This window comes from Propithecus coquereli, unplaced genomic scaffold (genome assembly GCF_000956105.1).
Source record: "Propithecus coquereli isolate 6110/MARCELLA unplaced genomic scaffold, Pcoq_1.0 Scaffold85, whole genome shotgun sequence".
NCBI classification, from domain to species: Eukaryota; Metazoa; Chordata; class Mammalia; order Primates; family Indriidae; genus Propithecus; species Propithecus coquereli.
Window position 1 is genome coordinate 649,732 of NW_012154729.1, and position 10,739 is coordinate 660,470.

Here is a 10,739-nt window from a genome sequence, read left to right on the forward strand (position 1 = left end):
TAATCAACAGAGTGAATAGACAACCTGAAGAATAGGAGAAAATATTTGTAAACTATACATCTGACAGAGGACTAATATCCAGAATTTACAAGGAACTCAAACAACTTAACAACAACAACAAAACAACCTCAAATAACCCCTTAAAAAGTAGGCTAAAGACATGCATAGACATTTTTCAAAAGAAGACAAACAAATGGTCAACAGGCATATGAAAAAATTTTCAACATTACTAATCATTAGAGAAATGCAAATTAAAACCACAATGAGATAACATCTAACACCAATCAGAATGGCTATTACTAAAAAGTCAAAACATAACAGATATTGGTGAGGATGTAGAGAAAATGAAATCATTATACACTGTTGGTGAGAATGTAAATTAGTGCAATCTCTATAAAACACAGTATAGAGATTTCTCAAAGAGCTAAAAATAGAACTACCATACTATCCAGCAATCCCATTACTGGGTATCTAATCAAAGGAAAAGAAATTAATATATAAAAAAGATACCTGCCCTTGTATATTTATTGCAGCTCTATTCACAACAACAAAGACATGAAATCAACCTAAGTGTTCATCAGCAGAGGACTGGATAAATAAAATGTGGTATATATACACAATAGATGAATAGAATGAATAGAATACTATTCAACCATAAAGAAAATAAAATCATGTCTTTTACAGCAACATGGATGGAACTAGAGGCCATTACCTTAAGTGAAAAAACTCGTACACAGAAAAACAAATACCCCATGTTCTCACTTATAAGTAGGAGTTAAATAATGTGCACACAGGGAAGCAGAATGTGGAATGATGGACAATGGAGACTCAGAGGGGTGGGTGGCTGAGAGTGGGAGGGATGACAGGAGGTTGCTTGGTGGGTACTATGTGTATTGCTGTGGTGATGGATGTACTGAAGGCTCTGACTTCACCGCAATGCAATATATCAATGTAGCAAAGTTACACTTGTACCCCATGAATATATATAAATAAAAAAAATTGTAAAAAGGGCACATCATCCATCAAAAAGAAATTCCACCAAATGTCCTGTGCATTATCATAATGTATTTGTCTAATCATCCTGGATATTGTTCCCTATTTTGTTCTAAGTTGCTCAAAGGGTTTCTTGAGAAATTTGTGACCTCAGTGGGAAGGGCTTTTCTCTATTGGTCAACAGATGTGTATTCACCCTGTTTTACTCATTGATAAGGACTAATCTGCAGCCTCTGTTGAGACCAGATCCTTCCCAACTTGAGCCTCTCTTAATGACAGGGAAAAAAATGGTCATCAAAACTCAGTTGGAAAAAATTTATCTTACACACTAAATCATTCCCACTGGCAACCACTAGGTAGTAGGAGTGGAATGGAGTCAAGTAAAGGGAAAACTTTCGCTTTTTACTTTATGCACTGCTATTATTAGAATTTTTACATCAAAGCATATATTACTCTCTTGATTAGATAGAAAAGAAGGAATCCATTTTAATGCATAGTTGGACTGGAAATTCTACTGTGGCTGTGGCTCTAATCTGAAAGCCTCCCAGCCAGATCACTATGCACCTAGAAGCTCAGCCCCCATGGGCTTTGGCAGACACCATTGCATGTTATTACCCTGCATGACTTAGTCGTCGAGGTCACTTGTCTCAAGTCACGACCTTCACTGTCTTCATTCACGGTCTGAACTGCATGCTGCTTCATATTTTTTCTCAGTCGTTTAGATTTACACTGAATTTCAGTTAACAAGCCTGAAAAAATAAGCACAGAAATTTCACCAATCACAGAAAGTACTCTTGGGTGTGTGGTCATGAAATAGCCGACGTGTATTCGGCTCAGAAGATCTCCTGTGCAATTTGGCACAGAACTAATTTTAGCCTTTCTGGTATTTTAAAAAGAGAAGGCCAAGGTTTAAGACTTGACCTTGAATAAGAAGTTTAACCTCTGTGAGTCTCAGTTTCCTCATTTGTAAAATGGGAATATCTACCTCATAGAGTTTTGTGTAGATTAAATATAATCAGATCATTTTATAATAATGGGCTTTATATAAAGAATTTGTGATACAAAAGCATTGTACAAATGCAAGGTATTCGGCCAATAAAAAGGTTAGCATTAGTATTATTTTCATCCATGTTTACATACTGTACCATAAGAAGCATATTCAATTTCACATTACATACATATAAACTTGTTGAGTAAAACAAATGTTAACATCCATTAGGGAAAAATTGTAAATCCTGTTAATTTTCAGAACTGTACAAATTACTGAGAATAAAGTTAAAGTTGAAAATAACTCAAGGTGACTTTGAAAGGTCATTCCGAGTGATCATACAATATCATCATTGATTTACAATGAAACAGAGCCATAAAAATTTTAGAACAATCTTCCATATTCCCATTTAACTTCCTTCTTTTTCTCTTCATGTTAATAAAACAAAGTTCCAAGAATTTCTTTGTGCAGGGAATTTATTTTGTAGTATCACGAAAGATCTGCATCTGTTACTAGACAAGTTTATGTTCATACATAATATCATAGACTCTTATAGGTGGACTTAAGCAAAATGTCCTTGGAGCTGCATTTGGAACAAGTTCATATTTAAATGATGAGCAACATGAACCACCCAGTGTCAAGGTGTTTCCATTGCAAGACTGGATTCCAGCAGCAGCCCCTATTGCAGGCTCTTGTTTCATGGATGCTAAGATGAGATTGTGATCAGCCACTATAAAACTTTCATCCACCCAGAGCTGGATTATTTACACAGGGCTATTTTTCTCCCTCTTGCACACATTATTTCCCTGGGTCCATCCCAGTTGCCTGTACAGTTTGGGAACAATAGAACTGGAGTCACCTTCCGAAGGCTTTTATTTCATGTGGCATTCCCTCCCTGAATGTTATCATCCCCTTGGTGACATTTGTTTGTCTATTTGTCTTTTGAGGAGGAATAGGACATATCTCAGAATCTGAGTGGTCTGTAAAATTTGCAGAATGAAAAATTAATTATGTTATATACTAGCATGCATTCCAATTTTTGATGAAGATTACAGTTGCTCACAAAGCCAGCAGTTAATACAGTGTCTCTTTATCAGATCAAAGGACAAAATTATATTAAAACTGGGAGTAGTTAATTTCCGGTGTAAACCTATACAAATTGGTTCAAAGCTGCACTAAGAGAAGACAGATTCTTAATAAAATGACTTGGTTTAAAACTCTATTTAGACAATTCAGAGGCAGTTATACCTTATAAAGCATTCTTATTTTTTCCACAACTATAAATTTATATGCTAATTAAGGAATAAATAAGTATATTAAAATCAAATTTAGAGGAAATTGTAGGCTGCCATTCTTTGTAGTTTATTAAAGCATGTTATTTGAACTGTATGTTAATGCCATCTCACTCCATGTACAATTCGTTGCAACAAAGAACAACAAAAAAACAGGCGTTTCTTTCAGGTGAATAAAATGCTCTCTATCTGACAATTTGGACAATTTCAGTGGTTCATTACCCTTTTCAAGAATGTACCATTCTCATGATGTGAGTTACCTGACATCTGCCTTCTTAAGAGACTTTTAGTGGAATTTAATTGCTTGAAGTGAATACCTGTATACATACATTCAGCCAACATTCCCATCTCTTTGCATTTCCTTAGTCGGCACTCTTGGCACTTTCTTCGCATGTACATATCCATCACACAGTTGCCCCCGTTTTTACACTTGTACACAGCGTTTTTGGTAATGCTTCTCCTGAAGAAACCTGTGGAAGAAATGCTGAAAAATGTCAAAAGGCCACTTACAACATCGCAGAAAAACACCTTTGGAGTGAGAGATGGCAGAACATTTTCTCGTGTCCTGCTGGACAGCACCCAGGCAATCCTTGAGTCCACTGGTAACAGACAGTACTTTCAATTACACTGTGTTGTCAAGAAAGCCGATGTTTTTAATTTACCTCTTAAAAATAAAGACAAGTTTGAATTATAGCCTGTCTTAGGAAAATCTTAGCTTGTTTATTTTTAAGATAAATTACTTTCCTACGTCTTTATTGGGGGAAAGTTATGTGCCACCGAGTGCTAGGTGCTGATGTATAAAGGCAAATAATTCATCCCTGCCCTCCTTGAGTTTGCAGACTGGCTGAGGACAAAGACATGCAAACGACTAACCACCTGACATTAAGTGTTGCGTGGGTTCTGAAAGGAGGCTGTGCCGGGGCCAAGCAGACACAAAGACTGGTCAGTTTGGGATGAAAAGGTCAGGATAGGAGAAGAGCATTAAGCTAAATCTTGGAAAGTGAGTTGCTGTTTAGCAGGCATTCAGGGAGAAAGTCACATTCAAGGTTTCAATTCAGTGCTTAGTATGCCATCCTGGCCTAATATTAAAAATGCCAACCTTGATCTAAAAGCAAACATCTCCCCTGAGAGGGTGTAGCACAGCTGCAGCCTATAGCAGGTAAGATGCCTAGAGTCCAGAAGGGATAGGACTGGCTTCATCTCTGCTTTTCCTCTTCCCCATGCTCCTCTTTCTCCTCCATGTGGCTAACCTTAGCTTCCGATACTTTCAGAGTCAAGGGGCCAATGTTGAATAGAGAGAGGATTGTGGGAAGCAAGAGAAGAAATGACAGGAATGTGCTTACTTGCCTGGTATTGTTATAAGTTGGCTTATACTTAGCAAGTTTTCAAAGCTGACTCTCTCCTTGGGTTGGGTTCTTTAGAGACCTCCTCCCATCATGGGGATACTCTCATCTGTACTTTCTTGATGAGAGCAAATACATCTCTCTTCTAGCCCATGGCTTGCATCTCCTTCTTCAGCATCTAGGAATTTGGCAATTTACTCCACACTTTTCACGCTGAGGTCCTCCCTGTGGCCCTCTTGGCACGGACCTAAGATAATCCTGTGATGGTTTTCTCTAGTCCAACAATCTCTGGGGAACAGAGAAATCTCTTCCATTTATCCATGAGCAGTTGGCCACCCTACCTCCCGACTTTCAACTTCTCAGGTGAAAGTCAGACGTCAATCCTCATGTCCCTTGGCTTCAGGGAATACGTTCTCAAACTCCTCAAGTGATCCTGTTGAAGACCCTTTCATTGGGCCTAGGGCAGCAGGACCTCCTTAATGTACAGATTTGGGGAGCAAGAGGAGACACTTTTTCTAATTCTCACAAAGGTACTATACATTCCAGTGATGGCCTGAGGGGCAGACATTCCCACCTCCTTTGCAATGAGGATGTAAGATGCACATAGCATACTAGTCACATCCTCCAAAATCTTTACAAGGCCTCTCTATGATTCCCAACTCCTGATCTCTTCATACCCTCAAAATAGGTGAGGTATTTAACTGGTTCTTGAATATCCACTGCAAAATTTCCTCAAGATGGGCTCACTTTGGAATGTAGCAGTTAGTGTCTTTTTGCCTAAAATTAAAAAGTGAGTCTTTCCTATTTTAACAAACTGTTGTAATAATATCTAACATTTATTAAGTACTTAATAGCTATTGTTTTAACCACGTTACCTCCCACTTAGTTATTTAATCATCTTATCAATGTTAAGATGAAGATAGTATTATATGTCCCAATATTATAGATAAAGAAAAAAGGTACAGAGAGGTTAAGAACTTTGGCCATGATCACATGGTTAATGAGTGGACTAGGAAGTTTCAAAGCCAGGCAGTCATGCACTAAAGCTTTTAGTCTTAACCACTGTATTAAAATTGCCTCCCTTGGGTGACAAGAGAGCAGAATAACTTAATATTAAGTACCTACTATCTGAGAGCTGCATTCTCTGACACGAGATAAGTAAGACATTCCTTATCCTCAGAGCTTCCAACTTTGTGGGAAGACAAAGTAAATTCACAGCATAATACAAAAGATGAATGACAAGATGGCTAAATAAGTAATACATCATTGGAATGTAGACATGAAAGTGATTATTTCAGGGCCACATCATATGCTTGTAAAGGTTGTGCCACATTCAAGGGGCAGGCATAGAGATTTGTGTATTTATTATGACAATTTTCCAGCAGAAGGCAATTAATAAGGTAAATATAATATGACAACTTCCCAACAGCTAGAAGTCAGGTATCCTGAGGAAAAGGACATATGGGTTTGAAGCAATCCTAATTAATTCTGAGTAGGAGGAAATCAGGGAAGGCTCCATGAAGGAAGTAGATGTTGGAGAGTAAGTAGGGTTTTTGAAACACGGACCATGAGGAAGGAAAGACATTCTGGGAATGAGCAAGGGCAAGGTGTCATGGAAGCTGCAAGTCAGGAGGGCATAATCCAGCTTGGTGGGAGGGTAGAGCGTGGGGAGAATTAGTGGGAGATGGGTAAGGGGTTGTAGCAGGAACAGTATGTGATTAAATGTCCTTGAATGCCAAACAAAGAAGTTGAGTCTTTACCGTGTGGAAAGAGAGAAGCCGTTGAAGGGTTTTGACAGAGGAAGGTATGACCTAACCTGTATGTTGGAAAGACTCCCTGGAGTAAGGTGAAGAAAGGTAGAACAGGAAGAGTGGAGACAGGAGACAAGAGACTATTACCATACACAGCTAAGAGGTGATCAATGCCTGAACTACCCTGGGAGAGAATAGAAAGGAGGAAATTGGACATCGGGTCTTGGTAACTAACTAAATACGAAAACAGATTCTGGAGGAAAAGTCAGAGATGTCAAGGTTAACAAAGTCATGGACTTTCTTGTGAATTTGCCAGCCAGTGTAAATTTCAATAGGAAAGATTGTAACGTTTTCCTAAATATCAAATCCAACCAAACAAAGTCTAAAAAAAGACTTTGTGCTTCAGATCAGTGTTGATGTTGAGAGTGCAAATACCAAAGCATGCATTTTAAAAGAGACTAAAAGCAAAAGGAGCATTTTTTTTTCCTGGCGCCAAACCATGACCTCAATGACCAATTTGGCCCACGTGAGTCAGTCTTCTTACTAATCGTTAGCCCCTCCCAGGAATGATTCTCTTTAAAACTGTCATAGATACTGAGAGACAGCTCAATAGTTAACAGAATAAAACTCCTCATTCCATGATGAGTCAAAGGAACAGTGCATAGAACAATTCTGCAGGCTTTTTTTTTTTTCTTCACTCTGGTACTAACTGAAAAAGAAATCATTATCATCTCAATAGCTGAATTAATTAGCTTTCACTCTGAGATGGCAACACAATATCATCATTATATCATTTAAATATGGGTACATATACTGTATTTATACTTATGCAAATCTATCCATACCCATACCTCTGCCTCTATCTTGCTCTTTCTTGTGTATATTCAACAATGCTCATATCAGAAAAGTCATTTGAAAATGAATGGAAAGGAAATTCACTGAGGAACAGAGCCTTCCTGGTAATGAAAAATGAGTAGAGGAAGAGTTGGCATCGCCAACTAGGGAATGTGTAGCACTAGAGGAAATCCCTGGGGTGGCAGGCGAATGGCTATACAATGATACTTTTATATGAATCCCTCAATTTTGTAGAATTTTGCACACCCTGCTTTTCTGCTTCTTTATACGGATGGAATCCATATACTCCACCTTGTTCCCAAGTCATACACCCACATGTACATGCACATGCATGTGCCAGACTCCAGTGACTGATACTAGTAGCCACTGGTAGGAAGCCACCCATTACTTTGACACCAATAAAATATTGGTTGATATTTTAAAACATAAAGGGTCTCCAAGTTTTTTAAATAGCAACAAACACACAGAGCTGAGTAACTAGAGATCTTTAAATCTAATAAGACCTAAACAGAAACAGCTTTTAGGTCTATCTCAGCTTACATTGCACTTAGTTAGTGGCAGGCCCTGTTCTAAACCCTTTGCAAATGGCGATTTGTTCCCTATTCACAACAATCCAGTGAGGCAGAGGAGACTGAGCTACACAGAGGTTAATTTGCTCAAGGTCCCACAAATAGGAAATTGTAAAGCTCAGATTTGAACGCTGATAGGCTTAGTTCAGATTCTATTCTTTTAACCACCACATTATACTGTCCTGTCAGTAAGGAGTTTACATTCTTAAAAATTGTCTTAAGACATCAATCTCTCCAGGTCTCATACAGCATGATAAGTGCCCAGACCGTAAGAGAAGCTTGTTACCTTCGCCAGTTTGAGTTCATAAATGAGTATTTTGCAGTAATTATAGAAATGTTAAGGTCAATGGATAATTTATCCAATTATTCATGTATATTTTGTTCTTTTTCCTATTGCTTTTTCATTTTCTTTCCCACTGCAAGAGGGTAATAACATTTTATGTTCCCTTGCTGGGAACAAAGCTGAAGTTTTCTACCTCTAAATAAAGATAACTCTTGCATAGGGCTTTTGTTTTCAATTCCTTGTTGAAAGGGTTATACTGGATCATCTCAAAGATGTTGGAGGCAGAGGTCAATGCTTTTAGAACTGGGGGAAGCAAAGGCAGCTTAGCTGGAAAGAGGTTTAGAGAACTTTCCCAGAGGCTGGGAATGGGATAAGTCTCACAGGTTCTATGAGTATTGAATCAGCACCTATAAAGAGCCTCCAGAGAGGTGACAGACCTCTAATGGAATAGTTGAGATGAGGACAGGAAGACACTGAGAACCACCGCCTTGAAACCCTGGGGTCAGATGACCATGCTGAACTGTGGCTAAGTTGTTCACTTCTAAGGGATCAGTTCAAAGTTGGACAAGAAGTATATCAACAGGTATCAAAATAATCGACTCTGTAGAAGACTCCTGATATTTGTACATGATTCTAGGGGAAAGAGCACCCCAACCACAGCCCAGATGGAATTTCTCATCAGCCAGGAAGGTTATGAGCTTGGACAAGATTAAATACAATTTAGAAAGGTATAGAAATATGACATGCTTTACACCTAGTCTACCTGTTCCAATAACAGAGATTCTGAAGTTACACATAAAGCAAATCAAAGATACAGAAGTGACTAACTAAAGAACTAAGTGAAACCAAACTAACTGAAAATGAAAATACAACTTGTCAAAACTTATGAGATGCAGCAAAAGTAGTGTTTATAGGGAAATTTTCAGCATTAAATTACATATATTGATTAAGATCTAAAATCAATAATCTAAGTTTTCACCTTAGGAAACTAGCAAAGAAGAAAAAATTAAGCAAGCAAAAGAAATACAATAAAAAATTAGAGAAGAAATCAATGAAATTGAAAATAGAAAAATGATAGAGAAAATCAATGAAACCAGAAGCTAGTTCTTTGAATAGATCAATAAAATCGATAAATCCTAGTAAGGCTGACCAAGAAAAAAAGAGAAGACACAAATTACCAGCATAGAAATGAAAGAGGGGCCCATCACTACTAACCCCATGAACTGTTATTAACAACTCTAAGCCCCACAAATTTGATAACTTAGATGAAATTCCTTGAAAGATACAGTCTACCAAAACTCACAAAAGCAAAAATTGCTAATCTGACTAGGTCTATACTATTAAAGAAATTCAATCAATAATTAATAACCTTTTGAAACAGAAAGCACCAGGCCTAGATAGTTTCACTGTTTTATTCTATCAAAGTCTTAAGAAATAATAATGATTCTCTACAATTTCTTTCTAGAAAATAGAAGCAGAAGGAATACATCCTAATTTATTTTATGAAGCCAGCATTACCCTAATGCCAAGACTATACAAAGACATTAGAAGAAAAGGGAACTACAAGTCAATATCCCTTTTTTCTCATTTTTCTATTTTAATTTCATTTATTAGCATTTGATTTTGTTTTTTTTTTTATTTTTGTATGACATTGCATTTTGAGTTCATTATAAAGATCAGTTCATGAGGTAGATTTTGGAAGTGATTTCCTCTTCAGATGGATTTGGACTGAGCTTTTCATCAGCTTTTCCCAAATTCGAGCCTACCTTGAAACACCTGGACTTCAAGCCCAACAGTAAGTTTAACACACTGGAGGGCCTCTTGGGCATCTCTGCTGAGGAGGAGACCCACATTGGCAACTACTGGCTCATCCAGACCCATTGGCAAGGGTAACTTGGCCATGATGAAGTTGGCCTGGCACACTCTGACTGGGAAAGAGGTAGCCGTGCAGATGGTTGATAGGATGGAGTGGGACTCCTTCAGACTCCAGAGACTGTACAAGAACCACGTGCTGCCATACACGCAGCTGCACGGGGCCCGGGAGGACTCTGTGCAGTGGAAGATGGAGGTGTGCAAACTGCTTCCCAGATCTATCACAGCACCTCCCAGGCTCTTAAAAGCATTGCCTCCAAACAAACTGGTGAGTTTAAGCTTTAAAAGACTGTCCAGAGCCACCTGGGAGACAAGAGGAGGGGCAGGCCATCTCCCCACCCACAAGCCTGCTACCTCAATACCCCTCCTCAAAAGTGCAGAGGCTGGAAAGATGTACTTCCCCCGGGGGTATTTCTCCCTCCCCACCTCGCCCTTCTCTGTCTTTTCTTCCATGATTGTGGGGAGGGAAGATGATTCTGCAAAAATAAACAAAAACTATCAAAATAACAATAAAAAAGGAAAAGAAAAGAAAAATACAAAAAGCCAAAAGCAAAAAATAAAAAACAAACCCCAAAACAACAACAACAACAACACCCAAGTGGTTATTAGTGGCTGTCTCTGGGGAGCAAGAGAGAGGGTAGGTACAGGGCCTTTTTCCCGTGATATGCCCTTCTTATCATCTGACTTTGGAATCACATATGCTCATTGCTCTGAAAAAAATGTTCATTAAGTCATGAAGTAGTCTAAAGGAATAGAAAGCAAAAATCCACTACCGGGCGGGCGTCTGCTGGGA

The 10,739-nt window shown here is 38.4% G+C and overlaps 1 protein-coding gene across 4 annotated transcripts in view; it reads right to left on the bottom strand.

The window, feature by feature from the left end:
• Positions 1-10,739, bottom strand: part of NR1H4 (nuclear receptor subfamily 1, group H, member 4) — a 77,524-nt gene that overhangs the window by 35,112 nt on the left and 31,673 nt on the right. For 2 of the 4 annotated variants that reach the window (XM_012664056.1, XM_012664054.1), the window contains 2 exons: positions 3,603-3,743; positions 1,609-1,742 (listed from right to left, as the gene is read on the bottom strand). In XM_012664056.1, the coding sequence (XP_012519510.1) occupies positions 1,609-1,742; positions 3,603-3,743 (275 nt within the window). Of the gene's footprint in view, positions 1-1,608; positions 1,743-3,590; positions 3,744-10,739 lie in introns of all 4 variants that reach the window. The other 2 variants (XM_012664055.1, XM_012664053.1) reach the window with 1 other exon arrangement.